The 24,765-nt window shown below is 44.4% G+C and overlaps 1 protein-coding gene across 2 annotated transcripts in view; it reads left to right on the forward strand.

Moving 5' to 3' along the window:
- LOC121282742 (inactive serine protease PAMR1-like) overlaps window positions 1-24,765 on the forward strand; it is a 125,091-nt gene that overhangs the window by 33,825 nt on the left and 66,501 nt on the right. The window contains exon 4 of one of the 2 annotated variants that reach the window (XM_041196479.1): window positions 24,330-24,444. The exons of the other annotated variant lie outside the window; for it this stretch is intronic. Coding sequence (XP_041052413.1) covers window positions 24,330-24,444 — 115 coding nt within the window. The remainder of the gene's footprint in view (window positions 1-24,329; window positions 24,445-24,765) is intronic. 2 annotated transcript variants of the gene reach the window in all.

Here is a 24,765-nt window from a genome sequence, read left to right on the forward strand (position 1 = left end):
ACATGGGAATACCACCACCTGGAAGTTCCACTCCAAGCTACTCCCCAATCCTGACTTGGAAATCTATCGCCATTCCTACACTGTCGCTGGGTCAAAATCCTGGAAATCCTGACCTAATAGTACCTATACCACAGGGACTGCAGTGTTTTAAGAAGGCAGCTCACCATCTTCAGGGCAATTTGGGATGGGCAATAAATGCTGGCCTAGCCAGTGAAGCTCACATCCTGTAAATGAGTGAAAAAAATGATTGTACAGGAATTTGGTCAGCTTGAATGATTTGCATCAAGTATGTTTTCAATTTATGGTTCATCCTTTCCAATAAGTGGTAATGATATACATATTGTATGATTAACCTTAGGGTTATTTTTGTCTTCAGAAGTGCCAGGTTATTTTTTCAAATGCTGCTGAAATAAAGCACTAGAAAGTCCCAGTTCAAAACAAATATTTTAAAATACAGCACACATGGGAGGGGCTGCCCCCTCCCCACACACACCCCATGCTGGATTGCTTTACTCCCTTGCAGGGCTCACCCCATTTTCAGATTTTTTTCTTTGACCCAATCACATCCCCTGGCAGGCACTGCAAGCAATTAAAAAGGCAAATAGCATGGTGTCCCTTATTGCAAGGGGATTGGAGTACAGGGATAAAGAAGTTTTGCTACAGTTGTACAGGGCTTCGGTAAGATCACACCTGGAATACTGTGTGCAGTTTTGATCTCCAAATTTAAGGAAGGATATACTTGCGTTGGAAGTGGTGCAGCACAGGTTCACTAAATTGGTCACTGTGAGGAAGAGACAGTACCACGTATGCCTAGTTTGGTGTGATGTGTGAGGGCATTAGGCCTCAAACTGTGTGTTTTTATAAAATACATATAGATATCCTCATGGCTTTTTCTAAAATTTTAAAAACTGGACAAAGACCCATTCCAAAGAATTCCCATGAACATTGGAAAGATAAGCAGGGCGATCTAGATAGGAAAGGCCCCCACCCAGAAAAGAAAACACACAGGAGGGTGTGAGAAGCCCTCCTGCAGCCCGAAAGGAGAAACCCTAGAAACCAGTGTGTTTCCATTACAGTAAAATAGGCCATTCCAGACCTGAGTGCGAAATTGCAAGAGAAGCCTGTTCGTCCCCCGAAAAATGGGTAGTGCAGCAGAGCAGGCAGAGACTCATTACAGAAACTTACTCCTTGGAGGGCATGGCATTCAGTGTGTCTGAGCTGGATAAACTCCCCAGAGAGCCACTGGAACTTTGTCCTTTCAGGAACTGTGTCTCCCTACCTGTCCCAGAATATAAGCAAGTCCATTGTACACGGGCCATTCAATCTTTAATGTTGGAGGGAAACCTAAACCTACCCCCTGAGTTCTCCCTGAAGGCCAAAGTCCTGATCAATGGAGTGGGAGGATGATCTGTGTTTGCACCCTGTTCATAGGGTCCACCTAGAGTATGAACTTGTTTCAGGCCCTGTCATGGTAGGAATTACCCCTACCAGTAGCAGGAATTGATTTCCTCCTCAGAGATGATTTGGCTGGAAGCAAGGCATTAGGGAGCAAAAGAAAAGAGGCCCACATCAGCCAGCAGAAATCTGAAGGCAAGCAGAAAGCTGGGGAAGGCCCAGAGGCCTGAAAGAGTGAAATAGCACTTATAAACCTTGAGCAAGGGCTGCTTGAAAGTAGCAAGGCTGAAGCCAGGTCAGTAAAGTTAAAAGAGGTCCAGAAAGGACCAATAGAATTTAAAATAGACTCTCAGGATATCCTCAGTTAAACAGGGACCAGAGAAGTCCTGGAGCAGGGAAAGATATAGTGAGGGAGATGCCCCATGTAGTTGAAGAGCCTGAAGGAAGGCAAGCTATTACACCAGGAAGGACAAAGGTTAAGAAATTGCCAGAAGTATGGCTGGCTGAAACCTTCTTTCTAAATTTAAAGGGGGTCAAAGGGAGTCCCCAAACAGACGAACAGATAGGGAGTGAGATGCCTCACCCAGTTTAAAAGTCACAAAGGCGTACAGCCAGGGCTATACCTTTACTTGAGGGCAGAAGTGTTCCAGGGGACATGGAGCAAGTTAGGAGAACACCCCTTCCCAGTCCAAAGGCCCCAGCTAGGAAGCCAATGATTGGTTTAGCTGACAGCATTTTAACAAATTTAAATGGGGGCCAGGAAAGATCCCAAATTGGCCCAGAAAGAGTGAGGGTGATGCCTGACTTGGTTGAAAAGCCACCAGGAGATACAGCTAGAGCTGACCATCAACCAGATGGCAGCAGTGTTCCAAAAGACATGGGCCAGGATTTTTCCTATGGTGGGCAGGCTGTGCGGGAGCAGGAGCAGGCGCGGAGCTGATCATTGCCAACCAAGGCCTGCCCAGCGTCATGTGTGGCTGGTAGCGCTCAGTGCTACCTGTGCAGGTGGGGGTAGGAGGGAGAGTTGGGGCCTGCACGAAAGAGCGCAGCAATCCCCCTGAGGCATGGAGCTGCCTCAGGGAGATTGTCATGATTTTATTATACATTCAATCGAATTAAAAATTTATTCAAATATGTCCCCTTACATGAGTTGGGACATGTTTGTAAAGGTGGGAAAATTTATTTATTTATTTTATAAAAGCTTCAGGAAACCTCATCCCGCCCGCGGATGAGGTTTCCTAAAAAACGCGAAGGCCACTTGGGCTTTTCACCTGCCCGCCAACCTTAAGGTTGGATGGGCAGCATTCTTGAGGGCTTTAATTAATTTCTTAACAGCCTTAATAGGCCCTTAACATTTCAGCGGACGCGCAGCTGACTCCAGTGTGTGCCAGCTGAACGAAATATCGCAATGGCGCGCGATGATGTCAGGATGCACGCCTGACGTCATTGCGCATCATTTTACACGTTGGCGTGTCGGGCCTGCTCTCGCACGCTGACTGGAAGATTCTTCCCATGGACCCTACTAGCCAGCTGACCAGCGGCGGGATCCCAACCAGATTGGACCCCATACTTATCTTAATGCAGAATCGCAAGGTGACCTGACAGGGTTGCCCACTCCATTTAAAATGATCCATAACAACCCTTCAGGCCACAACACTGCAGCCCTATCCCATTTGGATGTGCGAGAGGCCCCTACCAGAAGGCGGTCTTCCTATCATCCAGGCCCAGAAGACTGGCCCAAATTCAGGAACAAATGCTGCCTGTTGCCAAATCAACCTAAAATACCTAGCAACAGAAACTAGAACACACAGCTGTGCTGGCGCCTGAGCCGGACACTGAACTGGAATCCCCTATAGAGGCCAAAGTCCCTTTAAAACATTGCACTCTCCTCACAATCAGTCTAACCACAGTCCCTGGGTTTGAACAGTTGAACCCACTGGTTACCAATGTGGATAGGGCGAAGCTAAGCTGGACAAGAGAGGTTCAGCCCTATGATCAAAAGACCTGGCACTCTCAGTATAAGATACCCAGCATTCCCCTGCGGATAGTCCAGAGTAGCTTGACCATCGCTCACCCTGAGTGCTAACCACCCTGTAAAACTCCCTGATCCTTTAGAGGGCACTTAATTAGGAGTTAGACAGGCAGAGTTCTGAAATCCAAGTCTTTGCTTAGATCTGATCCTCCATCAGAGGAACATTCAGAACCCTAACCCTGAATCGACATCCCCAAAAGACAGACTTTGAACCTTCCCAAGTCAACCTACCCGTTGCGCATCCCAAGAAAGGACAATGCCCTTGCCGAAGGCCTAACCTAGATCTGAACCTCAAAAGGAAAATGCAGCAGGGTACTGCAATTGCCCCTGCTAGCTGTGTGTATGATGTGTCAGTGTGAATGAGAGAATGAATGTATACTTCTTTACTTCCTAGTCTTCCTTCCTTCACAAATAGAATTCATTTTTTTTCTCTAAGGCCACAAGGACTGAGAGGATTCAGAGCTCACATTTTATAGTTTTACAAAATACATATAAGATATCCTCATAGCTATTTATAAAAAAAAAATTAAAACCGGACAAAAGCCTTTTTAAATAGCTGAATCTATGTCTGTCTGCGACTCGTGTAAAGCGAGCTATCTGGCATTATTGAAGAAATTTGCACCTTTTGTCATCTCTGAAGAGACATAAGCAACATCGTGAGCTGCACAGACCAAATTCAAAGAGAGCTATACAAAGGCTATCTGCAAAGGCCAACAGGAGTCTAATCGTCTGTTAGGACAAAGGGCTCTGTCACTTTCCTTTCAATTCTGGATGGCTGAGACAATTAACCATCCCTGGGACCCAGAAGGGGGATACAAACCCTTCGTCAAAGACACTATGGAGAGGTAGGAGTCATGTGACATGGACCGCTAGCTTGTATAACCAGTAATATTGCCTTGCTGTACTGCAAAACTTCAGTCTGCCATTTTACCATCTAACTTGCAGCAACACAGAAAAGGAGCTCAGCTCAGATTGAATACCTGGCCCCATCCACACTGTTTCTGCTGGAATTTTTGTACCATCACCTACAAGACCGATTTATTTCTTAATGCCTATCTCATCATGTGAAGTCAACACCACTGGAAAAGCGAATTAAACTGCATCAGATTTTAACCAGCCAACCTCCGTGAAGGGATACCTCAATAGACTTTGATTCTGAACTGTGGACCCATGTGAAACAAAGGGCAGAATCATCCCAGATTTGCACAAAGTGTGGTGGCAGGCAGAAAAAGGACTTTTTAACCGTCGGCTGCAATGGCGGCTTTTTGAACTGTATAGTCCCATTCCCGTTTCTGCCTCATTAATAATGCATTCCTGGGAAACACGCTGGATTGCTGGTGGGGCGGCCTCTGATTCGCCCGTCCCATTGTCACCTCAGGCCGTCAGCAATCCAGATGCCATATTTAAAGGATGTCCCTGCTCAAGAGCTAGCACTCTCTAAGGGATCAGAAGCTACTGCAAAGCCATGGCTGCCAAAGGGAGAAAACATGCTGCCCCCAAATTTAGTGACGCCTACTAGATGCAGTGGAAGTCTGCTGTGAAGTCCTCTACCCCCATTCTGGGTGAAGACCAGCAAGCAAGGTCACCAATCCAGCAGGGGAGGAAGTGGCAGCGATGGTCAATGCCAATGCCTTGCAAAAGAGGGCAGCTACTCAGGGCCAAAAGAAGACAAATGATCTGCTCTGTTCCGCCAGGGTAAGTCACTCTTCTCATCACTCTCCACTCGCACACTCACAAACCCATCACACATCCACAGGGATCTCACTCACTGCCAGTTCAATTGCCAACGCCATTCACCCTCTCACAAACTCGAGAGTGGTGTGGTGCAGCTCAATGTTACTACCGCTCCCCCTTCTCAAGGAGTTAGCCAGGGATCCTTGGGCAGGGAGGAGGTTCAGCAGATGCACTCCAGGGCCATCGATTCAGATGACTCTGGGAGTGTCCAGCCTTTCCGAATCCCATCTTCCTGTGATCCCAGTTCCACAGTCCAAGGAGGGTGTCGCTGCCACAAAGCAGGACCCCGGAAGCAGGCCAGGGCCCTCCAGGTCTCAGCCTTCCGGAGAGTGCCCGCCAAGGTCATCATAGGGCATAGCAGTCAACTGGCTGCCTCCACCTCCGCTGTGGATGTTGGGAGAGCACCAAGACATAGCGGCAGGGCTAGGAAGGTTAAGAAGACCTAGTTGCACAGCCTGGGCATGGGTGCTAATCACTTGTACATAATGTTCACTATTGGCAATAAACACTCTGGAATGCCTCCTTGCCTATGGATCCTTGTTATGATGAGCAGTATTCGTGTCATTCAGATGTGAAACCTTGGTTCCTGCACAAGGTAAAGGCATGTGTCTCAGTCCGAGGCCTCTTCCTTGTGCAGTGTGTAACCTTCAAACCAAAGTGATGGTCCGGCCTCTCACTTCCTGGACACATTACTAATATATGCATCTCAGTAGTGCTTGTCATTGCTGCCAGAATGTCATGGGCAGGTATCAGAGTTCCATCATTCTCTCTGTGTGCTCTCAGCACTTTTTGAGGTGGGGCTGGCCCCCATGTCTTTAGCATCTGTGACCAGTAACGCGGTTCTCTTGAAGGGCTCAGGTGCTGAAGGCTGACAAAGGATCAGATGCTTTTAAAGATTCACGGCTGCATTTCCATGATATGACCCTGATCACAGTGCAAATGAGCTGCCCTCAAATAGACGAGTCAGACATTCACAGAGGCTATGTGAAGATCTATGGAGTGTCCTCACTGCATGTTGTCATCCTCCAGGAATCTAGTGACCATTAGGGCCTCTGCTATGTCTCCATGACATGAGCCTGAGCATTAAGGGTAAGTGCATTGCCATTAGCCACACAGGAGGCAAGCATTCACAGATGCAAGGTGAGGATGTTAGGACCATCCTCACTGCATCTCGTTGTCATCCCACACAAATCTTGCGATTATGAGGCCGCCTGAGCACCCCTGCCTCATCTGGCCAGTATGATGGCCTCATCGCCAGCATCCTCATGTTCAAGGACCTCATCACTATCATCACCTTCGATGTCCTCCTCATCAGAGGAGACATGCAGCTCCTTCATCTCCTCCTCAGCCAGGTCCTTCCCCCATTGCAGTGCCAGGTTGTGTAGCATGCAGCAAGTGACAATGATGTGCAACACCATTGGTGGACTGCATTGCAGTGCTCCACCAGACCTGTCGAGGTACAGGAACCTCATTTTCAAAATGCCTATCATTTGCACCACCAAAGCACACGTCGCGGCATGAGCCTCGTTACACCATCACTCTGCTGCAGTCTGAGGCCACCATGGGTATCATCAGCCACACCCTCTATGGGTAGCCCTTTTCCCCAGGGAACCAACCCTGCAGCCTGTGTGCATCCTGGAAGATGTCAGGGATCTGAGACCTGCTAAACATGTATGAGTCGTGGATGTTCCCTAGGAATTGCGTGCAGATCTGTAGGATGTTTGTGGTGGTCTCACACCAGCTGAACAGTCAATGAGTGGACACCCTTGTGGTTGACTGCTTTTTGCCACCGAGATCTAAGCGCCACATGAGCACAGTCGATGACACTCTGCACTTAAGGAAAACCTGAGATTTGCACAAATCCCAGCATGCTTGCTTTCTGACTTTCTTAATCCTGGGCGAAATGCACTAAGTTCTGTGCCTTCGCAAAGATGGAGTCTGTAACCTCCTGGATACACTTGTGTGTGGAGGTTTGTGAGATCTTGCAGAGGTCATCTGTGGAACCCTGGAAGGAGCCACTGGTGTAAAAAATTGAGCACTGGTCATTTTCATGACCACTGGCAATGGGTGTCCTCCATGACCCGATGGTGCCAAATCCTGCAACAGGTGGCATATGTGACCGACCAGTTCCCCAACATGCGCAGCCTTCAGCAATACTGGTCCTCAGTCATCTTTGGGAATGATGAGCACTGTCTGTCAACCCTGGGTCTAGCAAGTTGCCTACGAGCGATGGCTCTCTGTGTATCTTCAGCTGCGTGCGCAACAGGCCCTGCCACCTCTTCACCTTGAGGGAAGTGCTCCTTCCTTTGCCAAGCCAGGTGCATCTGCTGAACTCCTCTTCTCTGCTCCCTGGAAGCCAGGAGGCATACCGCTAAATCATCAGGTGCCATGATCCTGATGTTCTCCTCCTGCAGGATGAAAGAGAGAGATGCATACGTGCCCTAAGAACCTCTCTTTGTTAAGCCTGAAGGTCCCTTCACACATGCAGGTGAATGCTGGCCACCATTTGGATGGCCAGTGCGTAGTGCGCTCATTGGGCAACCGAAACCCCACTCAACTCTGCCCCACTCCACTTAACCGATTTGGTGGCAGCTTCAGCCACTGGACTGCATGCTGTGCTGTCAGCTCATGTGCAGGCATTCTTCTAACCCGCACTGTAAGGCTGCGCTGTTAGCTCGAACCATGAGGGATACTAGTCCAAACCTTAATAAAGACATTGCAAGGGGCTGTGAGCGCTTCCACCAGCGACTGTGCCAAAGCCACCTTTCGCAAGGGGGTTCTACAAATTGCCCAGTCGACCAATTGCTCTGCTACCAGCTAAAATGCACATTAATTTTCAGTCTGCGCCCGAAGGGGTGAAATGTTCCAGAGCATTTTGTGGTACTTCTATGCTTTTGCATTGTTTGAGTGGGCAGAAAAACTTCAGTGGCCCAAATCCAAGTATGTCAATGAAGCTGCAGCTGAATGGTCTCAGCTGTGGAAGAATGCTCACTTTTGACAAGCTTTTCCAAGTGCATGGTGCTTCCCTCACTACCCCCACCCCCCTAGCCCACAACCCCCGGTATATGCTTGTGTACTTCCTTCAGTCTGTGCTGCCTTGGCCCCCACCTCCCCGGCCTGACCCTCACTGCCCGTGTCCTGCCAGCACACTAAAAGCAAGCCAGGAAAAAGCAACTTTCTTGTGCCCCCCCCCCCCACCCCCCCACCCCTGCTTACAGACAGGTGGTGAGGAGAAATCAGTGTGGTTTAAATTAACCCTCCTCTGTCCATAACAGATGAAAGACTAAGTCAGTTTGGCCTTTATTCTCTGGAGTTTAGAAGACTGAGCGGCAATCTCAATTAAACATCCAAAACTCTGAAGGGGCTTGATAGGGTAGACAATGAGAAATTATTTCTGCTGGTTGGGGAACCTAAAACATAGGGGCACAGTCTCAGGATAAAGGGTCGATCGTTTGGGGCTGAGATGAGGAGAAATTGCTTTGCTCAAAGCGTTGTGAATCTTTGGATGACATTTTTTGTGAGTGGGACCTTCATTCAGTCTACTGTACCGTAAGTAAAGATTGGCTAATTGTGAAGCAAGCCATTAAGGATGGCATCTCAGCTGAGGATCTTGAATATCTAGGTCTGTGGAATAATTTCTCAGGGGTCTGTGCTCTACGGACAGTTCCCAGGGACACGCACCGAAACAAACATCAACTGCAATTGGAGGATCATCAACTCGGTGAAAGATATTCTTTGGTTTTCCCGAAACTTGTTGGTCTTCCAGTGTAAAGAATTGTCCCTGACCAAGTGTTGCAGGCTGGCGTATTCTAAGGTTCAGGACTACATGCTGAGGGATGTACTAAAGCTTAGGGGAGCTGTCACAAAGGCGCAATGGGGAAAGGTCGCTGTCTAAAACCTTTCAGCCATATTGCACCGAGGAGCTGGGAATTGTATAGACCCCTCTGACTGTATGACTTACGTTGATTGTATGCAGTGAATGCTACATGTATCACAATTGTATTGAAGAACCCCAGAGTTCTTCAACACGATCTGTGTAGATAGCTTAAATACCATTGCACTGTCTGACTGTCTGTAATGACCATTTTGAAACGTCTGTAATGTTCATTGATTGTATTGAAGCACCTCATGATCTATGTGGAAAACTTGAATATGATTGCACTTTTTGTGATGGCCATTTTGAAATGTTTTGTAATATTCTTTCAGATATTTTATGAATAAAATATATTTTTCCAAAAAAAAGCTCCTAAGGGGTTTGTGGATGCTCCATCACTGAATACATTTAAGGCTGGGTGTTATGACCCAGTGAGTAGGAGTGAACTGGCTCCCCTCTGTTCAACCTCCTCATTTGGCCACAACAAAGGTTTATGTTTCTTTTTCACAAGGGTATGCCTTTTCCAAATCCAAATGTACTTTAACTATTTATGAAGTGAGTAATAAGGAGCCAATCAAATAAAGTTTCTGTGGGTTAAAGAAAGAGCAAATTTATTACCCACTAAACCCGAGAAAACAATAATAAAAATGCGATGTCACTCACACACACACACACACACACACACACACACACACACACACAAATAAGCAAAGTTAGAGACCGATTAAAAAGTTAAAAGAATATATGGTTAAGTGCCCTTTGATTGGCTTTGAAGCATAGATTGCTAAACATTGGTTGATTTGGGTTAGCTGGTTTCTTGGATGTGGTCAGATGTAGAAGATGTTGCAATTATCGCTGGTAGATTTCTAGTAAAATTGTCTTCTGAACCAATTGTGACACTTGGTTTCAGCTCTTTTAACTTTCTCAGTTTTTATTGCTACACTTTTTACTGCTGCTGGCCTGGCCTTTTCCATTTTAAATTGAAATGGCTGTTCCTTAGCCACCGCAACTCCCACAGATTCTATCCTGATCCGTTTTACATCTACTGGCCTAGCTTTGACCTTTTTAAGTCCCAGTCACTCTCCCTAGCAACTCCAGCTCTTATGTGTTCTACCCCCCACCGTAAGACGTACAAACCTCTCTTGGTTCCTTGTATCTTACAGCTTCCTGCTGACTTCCTCCAGCCTTTTCAGCCTTTCTGGATTGTCCCTGACTTTTTGGTACTACTATTCTCCAGCCTGCCCTGGCTGCCTTTGCTTCCCTACACTGTTAACATCGTCTCATCTCCCTTCCTTGCAGTCTTCTTTGGAAGTTTTTTCCTCTTTCTTGCTGTTCTCTTTGGAAAGCTTGTTCTCTCTGCCTTTCTCTATCCTCTCTCTCTTGCTGCCTTCTTTTGATAGCTTCCTTTCTCTCCCTTTCCAGTGCTTGGAGTTCTAACTCTATTTGTCTGTCTTCTAGCCACATTTTCGCTAATTCTATTTTTTCTCTTTCACTTGTCTCAGGTTTGCAATCTAATTCTCTGGCCACTAGTTTTAACATTTCAAATCTCCTGGCTTTTGGATGAAACTCTAACTCCAATTCCAATTTCTTTGCTATATTTTTTTAACCCCTTGACGGACAGTACCCATAAATCCTCAAAAGTAATTTCCATCTGTTCTAGAAAGGCACTGGCTTATATATGAACGTTTTAGCACTTTTGTATTGCAGACCCAAGAAAACCTTTTTCAGTTTTTTAAGTTGCTTTTGAAGGAACAATTTACTTTCCCCGCTCTAATTGTTTCGTCAGTCTGTTGGGACAGATTCCGGATACAAGTTCCCGATTTGGTTATGACCAGGTGAGAAGGAGTGAACTGGTTTCTTCGGTTGATCATAACAAAGGTTTAAGATTCTCTTTCACAAGGATATTCTTTTTCTGAATCTAAATGTATTTAATTATTTAAGCTGTGAGCAATAATGAGCCAATCAAACAAGGATTTTTTTGAGTTAAAGGAAAACCAAATTTATTAACCACTAAACCCTTGGAAAAAAAAATAAAAATGCGATATCACACACAAAGGTATCAGAAATAAAGAAAGTTAGAGGCAAATAAAAATAGTTAAAAGAACACATGGTTGACTATTCTTTCCTTGTCCTTGAGCCGTAGATTGTTAAATATTGCAGCCAATTTCGATTAGCTGGTTTCGTGGATGTGTTCAAATGTAAAAGATGTTGCAATTATTACGAGATGTCAGTTCACTGGTGGATTTCTAGTAAAACCGCCTTCTGAACCAGTTAATACACTTGTTCCAAAAGAGAGAGAGGGAGAGATCGCAGGTTTTCAACCTGCTTCCTCCAGTGTCACTTGTGATCTCTCTGCAGTGACTGTAGCCTGGACTGCTTTACTTCACCCATTGTGCATTTCCAAGGGGTTTTGGGTGGGTCTGTGTGGCAGCCATTATTTCAATATCCAGTACTTCTACATTTTAATGTCTCTTCTTTAGAAAGTGATGAGTTTCGATGGGTCTCTGAAGGTTTGTTTGCCTTTCACCTTCTTGCATTTTTATGTACTTCGTTCTGTCATTTCAAATTGCAAAATTTCCAGTTGAAAGTTGAAATATATTTTCAAAATTAAAGGGACATATTCTCGCGACACTGGGATAGACAGATTTTTGGTCTCAGGGAATCAATGGATATGGAGAGCAGTTGGGAAAGTGGAGCTGAAGCACAAGATCAGCCATGATCGTACTGAATGGCAGATTAAGTTCGATGTCCCCTACGGTCTACTCCTCCTATTTCTTATGTTTTTGTATTTCTTGCATTAGATCTTAGAAACCATACTCAAATTTACTTGCTGTTACAACAGGAAGGGATTTAATTTAAACAGCCCTGATTTCTCCTCTCACCACCTGTCCGTAAACAGAAAGATGTTTTTTCCTCTTTTGTAATCAGGGGCATATTTCCGAACCCCTCAGTTTTGGTGTGATCCAATTTCTATTAATAACCCCACAGTAAATTTAAGATAGGGTAAAATCAGAGGGTTAGTTTATTCATGCACATTCAAACATGAGAGGAAGGACACAACATAGCCTCCTTTTTAACTCATACAATGAAAGAGGAGGGGTAGAAAAAGAAAGGTTTACAGGGCAAAGACCACAGAATAAAGACTTATTGTTTCACATGAGTGCAGAGTCCAAAATCAAAGTCCAATCTTTCACAGAAGGCTGATGCTGGATAATTCACTTTTCCACAATGGGTTAGATACATAGAGGTGAAGTAGTCTTGTTGGCACTGTTACAGAAGTTCTAGTAGAAACAGTGTAGATGGGGAGCCAGCTATTCCTACCTGCACCTTTTTCTGAGCTGCTGCCTGCTCGATGGAAAAGGGCAGACTGATTGCCAGTACAGCAAGACCGGGTAACTGGGTCTCCCAGCTAGGGGGATAATGACTCCCATTTTTCCATGTTGGCTTTGAATTCTTGAGATTGTTAGGGCAAAATTTTCCCCCCCATTGGGGGCGAAGAATGGGAGCAAGCAGGTTCCCGATCAACATGTGCAAAACAGCACACAGATCTCCCTGAGGCTAAGTGCTGCCTCAGGGAGATCGGCTCAGATTTTCAACTTTTAATAAAGAAGTTTAAAAATTTTCCCTGCCATGTCCCCTCATGTGACACTGTCACATGAGTTGGGACATGTGTATAACTTTTATTTAAACCTTTCATTAAAATTTAAATACCCTCATGAAACCTCATCCCGCCAGTGGATGAGGTTTCATGCTTTTTCACAAGCCCGCCTGGGCTCCCGGCCTGACCGCCAACCTTAAGGCTGGACGGGCAGGTCCATTAATGAGCTGAATTGGTTTTCTAATGGCCTTAATAGGCCATTGACAGGTCGGCGAGTGCGCATCTGACTCTGCTGTGCCCCTGCCAACCTGAAAATGGGAATGACGTGAGCTGATGTCGGGAATTCCTGGGGGGGTTACCCTGGAAGATGCGCTGGGGGCTCCCCGTCCCCATCCCCATCCCCAGAAGTCCCCACTCAAGGACTGCACAGGAATTATCTAGCAAGTTTAAACTTCTGATGGGCAATTACCCTAAACCTGTAACCATCTGAAACTTCAATTTAAGTCAAAGACTTTGGATGATTTTGACTCTCTTAAAAGGATAGCTACCCAGGAAAAGTTACGATTAAAAACACTCCTAACTCATGGGTACTATGGTACTGACCCCACCCCCCACCAACTCCCTCCATTGCACCCATAGACAACTCCCCCACCCCCGTCTACACCACTGTTCCCTAACTACCTGACTACCCCCCAACCCCCTGACTACCCCCCAACCCGACTACCTATTGCCCCCACCCCCTGACCACCTGACTACCCCCCACTTTTCCGGACCAACCAACTGCTCACCTACCCCCTAACCAACTGACACCCCCCCCCCCCCCCCTCACCACCCCTGACCACCCGACTACTCCCCTATCCTTACCATCTAAAACCCCCCAGCCCTCTGCCCACCCGACTACACCTTCCACCGCCCCTAATAACCTGATTACTCCCCTACACCCTTGACCCCCCCACCTATCCCCTCCGACCACACTCCCGACCACTTGAACCCTCCATTGACCATGTGAACCCCCACCTCAACACAGCTAGTGTTGTAAAAAGGGGGTATGACTTCACTTCTCCTGATGTTGCTGCACTCGACTGAAGGGAGGGAGCAGCTGCTCTGCACATTTCTCAGCAGGCCTGGGTTACAAGTCCAGTCGAGAAATGGGGAAATGTGCAGCTCCAGTCTAGGATAAATAAAAAAGGAGCGGAGTGGCAATCCGACGTTGAGCAATGAGCCTGAATTAGTCAATATAGCTGTTGTGGAACACCTAACTAACGCTGACCATAAAATGCCAACATTTGACTGTAGATTTACTGATAAGAGTTAGGTGAAGGATAAGAGAAGACCGGAGCGGAACATAAATGCTTGCTAAGATTGGGTGGACTGAATGAACTGTTCCTGTGCTGTATGTTTGCTATATTTCTAAGAAGCATTCTTATTTAACACCTGTAAATTTGCTACACTTTACTTCTCCCCAGAAACTGTGCTGGAATATATTTGTTCCCAGTAACTGTGCTCCAGATCATTTGTCACCAGTAATCATATGTGTGTTTATTTGTCCCTAGTAACTGTGCTACCATTTATTTGTCCCCAGCAACCATATTCAATCTCATTTGTCCACAGATATAGTCCACAGACTGTATTCAAATGTATTTGCTCCGAGTACCTGTATTGAGTTTATTTGTCCCTTGTAACACTGCTGCTGTTTAGTATCCCTAGTAACCATGCTACAGTTTATTTGATTTCTCTTAAATTTAGGCAATTTGTTTCTCCCGTGATCAATCACTTTTCTCCACTGAGTCGGGCTTTCCAGGATAAATATTAGAGAAATGTAATCGCACACAGGAGTGAGCTAATTGAATCTCACCGTGAACTCTTAAAAGTAGAAGCAGCTGGCAGCCTGATCCTTGAATCAACTGAGTGAAGACTGAATGAATGCTTAAAATTGAAGGAGTGCCATAAGTATTGAAACAGTGAGATGGATAGTGAGAATGTGAAGCAGTGAGATGAGTAGTGAATGGGACATAATGAGTGATGAGGCTGAAGTAGTCAATATAATTGTTGTGGAATAGTGACCAAAGAGGTGTTAATCTTCAACATTAGGTTTATTGATAGGGTTAGGAAGGATAGAGAAGGATCAAGTGGAACAAAATGCTAACGATACATTATTGGGCTGAATGAGCTGCTTTTGTTCTGTATATTCTCTCTAATACTTTATAAACATACTTAAACTTATTTTACTGGGGACATATAAACTTATATTTTCCAGAGGTTGTGCTGCAATTTATTCGTTCCCAGTAACTGTGTTGCGATTTATTTCTTCCCAGTAAATGCTTATTGGTTCCGAGTAACCCTACTCAATATTATTTACCCCTAGTTTCTGTACTGAAGATAATTTTTCCCTAACAACTGTGCTGCAGTTTATTTGGGTTCTGTTAAATTTAGCCAATTTCTGGTTCTCATGTGATCAATCACTTTTCTCCACTGAATTGAGCTCTCCAGGATAAATACCAGGGAAATGTAAGCACACACAGGAGTGAGCTAATCGGGCCTCACCATGAACTCTTAAAAGTAGAAACAGCTGGTGGTCTGATCCTCATGGCAACTGAGTGAAGAATGAATGCTTAAAATTGGAGTATCATAAGTATTGAAACAGTAAGATGGATATTGGGTAACATAAGATGGTATGTGTGAAGCAGTGAAATAGATAGTGAGAAGCAGAACAAAAACAGAATTACCTGGAAAAACTCAGCAGGTCTGGCAGCATCGGCAGAGAAGAAAAGAGTTGACGTTTCAAGTCCTCATGACCCTTCAACAGAACTTGAGTGAGTCCAAGAAAGAGTTGAAATATAAGCTGGTTTAAGGTGTGTGTGGGGGGGAGAGAGAGAGAGAGATAGAGAAGTGGAGGGGGTTGGTGTGGTTGTAGGGACAAACAAGCAGTGATAGAAGCAGATCATCAAAAGACGTCACAAACAACAGAACGAAAGAACACATAGGTGTTAAAGTTAGTGATATTATCTAAACGAATGTGCTAATTAAGAATGGATGGTGGGGCACTCAAGGTATAGCTCTAGTGGGGGTGGGGGGAGCATAAAAGATTTAAAAATGCAAGAATGACCCAAACCTCCCTGTCGCTTGCCATTTTAACACTCCACCCTGCTCTCTTGCCCACATGTCTGTCCTTGGCTTGCTGCATTGTTCCAGTGAAGCCCAACGCAAACTGGAGGAACAACACCTCATCTTCCGACTAGGCACTTTACAGCCTTCCGGAATGAATATTGAATTCAACAACTTTAGGTCTTGAGCTCCCTCCTCCATCCCCACCCCCTTTCTGTTTCCCCCTTCCTTTTTTTTTCCAATAAATTATATAGATTTTTCTTTTCCCACCTATTTCCATTTTTTAAAAATATTTTTAAATCTTTTATGCTCCCCCCACCCCCACTAGAGCTATACCTTGAGTGCCCCACCATCCATTCTTAATTAGCACATTCGTTTAGATAATATCACCAACTTTAACACCTATGTGTTCTTTTGTTCTGTTGTTTGTGACATCTTTTGATGATCTGCTTCTATCACTGCTTGTTTGTCCCTACAACCACACCAACCCCCTCCACTTCTCTCACTCTCTCTTCCCCACCCCCCCCACACACACAAACACACCTTAAACCAGCTTATATTTCAACTCTTTCTTGGACTCACTCAAGTTCTGTCGAAGGGTCATGAGGACTCGAAATGTCAACTCTTTTTTCTTCTCCACCGATGCTGCCAGACCTGCTGAGTTTTTCCAGGTAATTCTGTTTTTGTTTTGGATTTTCAGCATCCGCAGTTTTTTTGTTTTTATCTTAGTGAGAAGCAGAGACAAATAGTGAGAAACAGAGATGGATGTTGAGAAACACTGTGATGGAACAGTGTGATAGATAGTGGGAAACAGGTGGTGAGTGAGAAACAGTGACTTAGGGATTGGGAGTCAAAAGAGATGGATAGGTAGCTTAAGTTGTACATAGAATGTAATGACTTTTTGTTTTGGCAGACCGTTTGCTGAAATGTTATTTGTGGTGTGATGTACTATGGCACTCAGTTCTGGTGAGGGAAATGATGCAATACCTAGAGCGGAATCTTGTGACGGTTTTAGCCGACTACCACATCACCTTTTTTCAGGAAGGCCTGTTGCATCTTGTGCCAGTCAGGCAGTTAACAAACCAGCAGCAATTCTTCTCCCAGGATCAAGGACCTCGAGGGCAGAGGTCTCGCCCACTGAGAGTTGATAACCAATAAGAGGCTGACAGCTTTTCTGTACTCAGCAGCTCCACCAGGAAGACGGTGGCTATTGCTGGTACTACACCTATCTGAGGTCTCGGACTGAGAAAGGACCCAGCAACAGGTGAGTGTTTGGGGGAATGGGTTGCAGGGTGGGAGTCATTGGAGAGGCGGGATCAGCAGCAAGGGCTGGGAGTTTCTCAGCAGACCCTCCTTCCAGAGGCCAGGTGTCTCAATCAGATACTTAGTACCTTGGAATGAGGGACACCACCACCCCGCACCCCTAGCCACTGATGACTCGATGGAACACACAGGTTCAATCAAAAACAGGTTTCATCAAAAAACAGTTAACTTTATTACAGAGGGATTTACAGATGCTTTCATGCTCGAGTAGCACTCTCGTCAGGAAGTCATCCCCCCCACCCCGGATTGCCCATGCTAAAATCTCACTGCTTGGAGCCCCTGCAGTACATCAGGTGACCCCCAATTGACAGAATGGAGGGATTATATCCTAGTTACTACATTTCCTCCTCCTTTAGTTTTTTACAATTTTTGTTTACAGGAAAACATTTAAACAATCCAACAAACATATATACAATTTCATGTGATTATAAATCCAGTCTCTGAGGTGCTCTTATATGGCTAGAGTGGTGTAGCTCTATCACTGCCGGTTCCTGAACAGGATCGACAGGATCTGGAACAGCAGTATGATACACATCATCAGAATGTGGCAGTTCAGGATTTGACAATTCTTCAGAGACGTTTGGCATATCTATTCGAGATTGGCTAGACTCCTCAGGAATTGATGGTTCGACATTAATCACAGGTGGATCAGTTGATTGTTGGAATGTGTCTCTGGCAAGAATATGATCTGTGTTTTTGGAGCATTCTATCTCTGACTTGTACTTGGTAGGATAGTGGACCATTGTCTGAGGCAATGGCACCGGGAGCCCAACAGAGTCTGCTGCCAAAATTTCGTATGTATACTGTGTCACCTACGCTGAAAGTGCCAGCTTTACAGTGTATGTCATGGTCAAACTTCTGATTACTCTGGTTCTGCACCACCTTCCCTTCAAGTTTGGAAAGACTAGATTTAGATGTGTACACAGATGGCGTTTCATTATTAACTCTGACGGTGTTGAACCCATAGTTGAATGTGGCATTGTACGATAACTGAAAAGAAACCGAGAAAATTGAGATTCCAGAATGCTTTTCGATAGCTTTTTCATACCAGACTTAAGTTTGTACTGTCCTCTCAGCTAGGCCATTTGATGAAGGATGGTAAGGGGCTGTTTTAATATTCAGATTCCATTCAGGTCCATAAACTTCTGGAACTCTGTGCTGGTAAAAGCGGTGTCATTATCTGAAATGACAATTTCAGGTAGGCCATGTATGTTGAAACTGTGATGTAGCTTCTTGGTAGTTGCGTTTGATGGTAATGACTTGACTTTACATACATCCATCCATTTAGAATGTGCATCTACTATTAACAAGAACATGGTCCCCAAGAATGGCCCTACGTTAAGTGATATGTAATCAAACTGAGGGTTTACCAGACCATTCCCACAGATGCATGGGAACCAGAACAGGCAAATTCTGATGTTGCAGACAGTGGAGTGCTTGACTTATCCTCACTGAATAAACCCATTAATGATTTATGGCCTGACACAATGGTGAAATGGCGACCATGCAGGTACTGGTGGAATTTTTTCAACCCGAATACCACCCCTAAACCTTTCTTTTCTACCTGGGAATAACCCTTCTTGGCTGTGGAGCAGGTACTCAAGACATAGCCAGTGGGCCTTTCAGGCTGATTTTCCATTCTGTGATAACATTGCTCCAACCCCTTAGGGAGAGACATCACATGTTAATACCATCTCTTTCGTTGGGTCATAGTGTACAATTGACACGACAAATGCAACAATTGCTTTGCTTTCACGAAGGCTTATTCCTGTTGTGACCCCCCAAGGCCATGGTGGCTCTTTTTTATTAACGAGTGTAACGGTGCCAACACAGTTGATAGGCTTGGTAAGAAGCGGCTTTAGTAGTTGATCATGCCCAGGAAGGACTTGAGTTCTGTTACAATGGATGTTGATGACACATCTTTTATTGCCTGAACTTTATCTTCTACCAAGTGCAGTCCCATGGCATCCACCCTGTGGCCTAGATAAGTCACTTCTGGTGCCTGACATGTGTACTTTCCCTTTTCTAACCATACGCCGGCTTTCATGAACCTCCTTAGCACCTCCTCCGGGTTGCTCAAGTGTTCTGTCTTGGTTAACCCCATAATGAGGACATCACCTACTCGTGGGAGTCCTTGCAAAAGGCTCTCCATTGTTGTCTGGAAAATAGCACATGCCAACAAGACCCCGAAGGATAGAGACCCTTGTGTGTGTTAATGGTTACGTACTCTCTCGATGTGCTATGTAGTCTAGTTGCTGCTAAGTGTGGCTCATATTCAATTTTGTATGGGACTTGCCTCCAGCCAGTTTGGCATACAAGCCATCTATCCTCGGGATAGGGTACTTGTCTAAGTTGGCTGCCTAATTTACGTCCAAGTTATAGTCTCCATAGATACGTATGCTGTGTTGGGCTTAACCACTGAAACTATGGGCACAGCCCATTCCAAGAATTGAACAAGTTGGATAATGCCCAGCTTTTCTAACTGGCACAGCTCTGCGTCAACGTTTTATTTCAATGTATAAGGCACAGGTCTTGTCTTAAAGAAACGAGGTGTTGCCTGTGGCTCCACATGTATCTTGGCCCGCATGCCCTTTTACTTCCCTAGTTCATCCCAAAAAAACATGTTGCATTTTCTTAGAAGTTACAGAACTCCATCTGATTCTAGGTAAAATATCTCAGAGTTTGAGTTTGATCTTCTGCAACCAGTCTCAGCCTAAAAGACTAGGTCCTTCTCCTTTCACAATTATAATAAACAACTGGGCTGTCTTTTGCTTGTAAGGGACTGGGAATGAGGTGATGCCCTTTATCTGAATGGATTCTCCCATGTATGTTCTTAATTTAGTGGTTGTCCGCTCCAGTTTTATTGGCTGCCTTCCTTCATTAAGATACCTGATAGTATGCTCTCCCACTACTGTGGTCAAGGCACCTGTGTCCGCTTCCATTTTCAGTGGCTTCCCATTAACTTGTAATGTTACAGTAATAGGTTTGGTCTTCACAGCAGTCACATTATATAAGGAGTAAACATTAGGAGCAGCAGCTTCAGCTGTTGTTATATCCGTTACTTCTATCATGTTTGTTTGCTGTTTTGTAGACTGCCTTAACTTTGTCCAGCATTGCCTAGCCACATGACTCTTCTTATGACAGTAATGACACTCAATCTCTTTGAATCTACAGGCATCTGCTTCGTAGTCACCCCGACATCTTTACAACTTTTTGTCTTGAAGTCACTGCTGAAGTATTTCTGCTAGGATTTTTAATGTTTTTCACAGCGGACATTGGATTGCGTTTTAAATCTGCAGACCTGGCTTTCGCTCTGTGGCAGGTTCCCGCCCAATATGAAGTACAACACCATTTTCCATGTGTTGCAAAGCCTGCAAGTCTCGTGCAGCATTTTCCATGGTGGGGGAGATTTCTAGGGCATGCTTAAAGCCGATGTCGACCTTGGCAAGTAAACGGCACTGTATGGCTTCGTCCTTAACTCCACAAACCAATCAGTCCTGCAGAATATAGTTTCATTTGTCCCCGAAGTTGCAGTGTTCTGTCAGCTGCTTAAGGTTCACTATGTAGGTCGCAATGGACTCCTCCATGGCCCTAACTTTTGAGTTAAATTTAAAATGCGGCATTATTATGGATGGTGTCGGCTGGAAGTGTGTTTTCGGGAGGTCCAATAGTTCATTACAGGACTTGGAATTGGGCATGCTCGAGGCCATCAGGTTACAAATGAGGTTGTATGTTTTACTGCCACATATACTTAAGAGGATTGCTTTCTGCTTTTCTTCCGTGATAATCTCATTTGTTAAGTAAATTCTGAGGCGCTCTACATACTGGCTCCAGTCTTCCATAGTCACATCATGTGGATCAATTCTGCCAAAGAGTGGGCATGATTGGTGAGTAGCTTTTTTAAAAAAAAAATTCTATGTACTCAGTAATGGTGCGAGACGCAGAATTGGAGCTGATTTTTACCCTCATCGCCAATTGTGATGACTTGACAGAGCAGACAAGTTTAATCAAAAAACAGCTAACTTTATTACAGAGAGATTCACAGACATTTTCACACTTGACCAGGACTCTCGTCAGGAAGGCCCCCCCCCCCCCCCCCCCGGATTGCGCGCGCTAAAGTTCACGGGTTGGAGCCCCTGCAATACATTACGTGACCCCCAATTGACAGAAGGGAGGGACTATACCCCCAGTTATCACAATAACAGGGAAGATTGAGGGTGATACCTTATTTAGCAAGGAGCCACAGGACACAATAGCTGAAGCTAGCCCAATCCCTGTGAACTGAAATTTCCCCAAGATACAGGACAGAATAGGGACGCTAAATGGTCCCAAACCAGGCAGACTGTTTTAAAAAGAAAGATGCGGGATGAGCCGCAGGTCTGGTTAGCCCACACTATTTTTCCAACTTTAAAGGGAGAACAGGGAGGATCCCAAGTAGACATGCAGATGGTGAGGGGGATACCTCACCTGGTTGATGAGCTGCAGGGCAGTGCAGCAGGAGCTGAGCCTCATCTTGAGGGCAGTAGTGTCCCAGAGCATGTGGCACAGATTAGGGAAAGGCTCCCTTCTACAACAAAAGAGGAAGAGAGGAGAGTTGACCCTAGAGAAGGCAAAACTTGTGGAAACCACAAGGGGTACACTAGCGAAATCTGTGCGGAGTTACTCACTGATAACTCAAATGGGGAAGTTTTGATCCCAAACTCCGCAGTGTCAAGACAGAGTCCACAAAAGGGGAGGTACCAGAACTGAGTTCAGACATTGTACCAAGGCTTAAACTCGAGTTACAAGCCTCTCCCACCATAGGAATTGGACTTGCATAGGAGAAAGGGAAGGTAACCTACCCCAAAGCTGTTAACACTTTTGGAGATCATAAGGATAAAAGCAGGGAAACCCATGCAGGGATAAGCCCTGATCAACCAGATGAATCAAAACAAGCTTTAGACCTCAACCAGAATGGTGTTGATGAAAAATGTTACAGCAAGGGACTGACACAGGGTTGCTGATCATAAGGACTACCACGAGCAACACAGCAATTTTAAAGCCTGATACCAAGCTAATCTGTAAGTGAATGTAACCAATCACCTGAAAAGATAAAAAGAACCAATGAGAGCAGGTTATCTAGGGCCTAAAATAGTTTAGGGTCGTCTGAGCATTGACCAAGGCTAAGAGAATGAATGAGAGTGTGTGTGTTTGTTTTATATTTTTTTTCTTTCTGTAATGAAATGAGAATGAATCTCATTTCATTTGTGGTGCAGGGAAATTGTCATGAAAAGCCAATTACAGCCATAAATTACTTATGGGTATATTGAACTTTTTAAGGAAGACTTGTATGTTTATAAAGAAGTACAAGCAAGGACACTTGCTCTTTCTCTTTCTTTCTTTCTCTCTCTCTCTCTCTCTTTTCTCTCAATCTCTCTCTCTCTTTTTCTTTCTCTTTCTCTCTCTCTCTTGCTCTCTCTTGCTCTCCTTTTTCTCTCCTTTTTCTCTCCTTTTTGTCTCTTTTTTGTCTCTCTTTTTTGTCTCTCTTTTTCTCCTTTTTTCTTTCCCTCTCTTTCTCTCCCTTTCCCTTTCTTTCTCTCTTTTCCTTTCTATCTCTCTCTTTCTCTCTCTCTCTCTCCCCCCCCTTTCTCTCTCTCCCATTCTCTCCCTCTCTCATTCGGACAAGCCAAAGACTGATTCATATATTTTTAAAAACTTTTATTTGGACTCAACTTCTCATTTTAGAGCTGTATGTATTTTTGTTGTATTTTTATTCTGCGTCTCAGATTTTAGTAACTAATAAGCTTATTATTTCTTTGACTCAAGAAAGCCTAGTTAAATTGGCTGCTTCTAAAAGTAAATAATTTTGGAGTGGGAAAGGGTATTCACGAGGGGGAAGGGATCCCTTTTAAATTGGACATGTTATGATCAACTGAGGAGGTTGAATAAAGAAGGGGAGCCAGCTCATTCCTGCTCATCCGGGAGCATAACAAAATTGGGGCCCTGTTCGGGAAGTTAACAAATTGGGGGGACCTCGCCTGGGGACCAGTCATAACAAATGACACCATGTACAACAAAAATGTACAAAATTCTCTGGATTCATGATATAAAAATCTTTTAAACAGGGCTGCTTTTTGGACTGAACAGTAATCTCTGTACTCCTCCAATTCTGGCCTCTTACGCATCTCCAATTTGTATGTTTCCACAATTGGTGGTCGTACCTTCAGCTGTCTAGGTCCTAAGCTTTAAACTTCCTTCCCTAAACCTCTCTGTTTCTTCCTCCTCCTTTAAGTCATTCCTTAAAACCCACCTCCTGTGCTAATATCTCTTTATATGGTTTGGTTCCAAATTTTGTTTAATAATATTCCCACGAAGCATCTTTGAACACTTTACTACAATAAAGAAGCTATATAGATGCAAATTGTTGTTACATAGGGGTAGCTTTCTTAACTGAATAGCGTGTTACACAAGGGTGTTGTATGGGGTGAACTTTTTACCACTGTTGACATGTTACAAATGTGGGACTTTATAAAGTGGTTTTTTTTTTTACAATTTTTAAATTTAAGGTGAAACAAAATTGTCTAAATGGGGAATGAGATCATACTAATTCTGACTAAGGACAGAGCCATGTGATTTGGTTGTCATGTGGAAAGAGAGCCAGGATGAAACCTATTGAAATTCAAGTGATAGATTGCATACCTTGAGACAAAAGAGGAGCAGTTGATCTTTCTGGATACAAACTCACAGACCCAAGAGAGACACAGACACAGCTGCTGCTGTGCAGAGCAAAGAAAAAGACTCTAAGGGGAAACTGATTTTCTGTTCAAAGAGATGGAACTTGCAAAGATTCAAGAACCAAGGAGTTGCCAAATGGGCCTTGCTGCTGAAAGTCCATTTAGATTACTCAGAAGACTGAGTGAGGTGACTTTCAAAGGACAGTGGGAGAGTTGCCCTGTCATAGAAGGGAACTTGCTGAAAAAGTCCAGAGCGGTTTGGTCTTTAATCTACAGGGCTATATATCTGCTGAGAGTGTGCCGTAACAAATAAACGGGATGTAAATTATCTTGGTTATGTTAATTAGTTAATGGAGATATATTTCTTTGTAGTTTGGTATATTTGTTGTCTCTTAAGTAACATTTAGTCCATATTGATTTCGTTTTTGTCATAGTATAAGTCATAAAACATGAAATCTTGTCATGTGATATGTTCCGTTAGTCCCTGGGAATTTCATCTCTTTTCAAAAGTTATCAGTCTCTATGGGGATTGTAACAATGTTTTTCTGTTTCCAGAATGTGGGGCTGTTGTAAATGCTTCGAGAGGGCAGATTGTACTTGAGGGATACCCCAGCAACTCTCACTGTGAATGGACAGTGTCAGTGAATCCCAGTTTTGGTATTGAATTAAGGTAGGCTTTACGTTTGGTTTGTTACATGTAGCTTTGAGTTTTCCCTATTATATGGCAGTTTTGTGGTTTAATTTATAGGCAGGAAGGCTGATATTTCTGAAATTTGAGAGGTCTTTGGCTAAGATAAGGTTGTTAAGTGCCAATATATCTGTACCCTAGAATGATAGCACAGCTTGTGGTTCATGAATTGATCATTCAATTGCATATCAATTATAAAATATTCTGATACTTTGAATGAAAAGGAGCTGTCTAATGAAAGATCAGCTTGAGGAAATGATCAGTGTTTCGATGCCATCTCCTGTTTGAAAAGATTGTTGCCAG

This window comes from Carcharodon carcharias, chromosome 10, assembly GCF_017639515.1.
Source record: "Carcharodon carcharias isolate sCarCar2 chromosome 10, sCarCar2.pri, whole genome shotgun sequence".
NCBI classification, from domain to species: Eukaryota; Metazoa; Chordata; class Chondrichthyes; order Lamniformes; family Lamnidae; genus Carcharodon; species Carcharodon carcharias.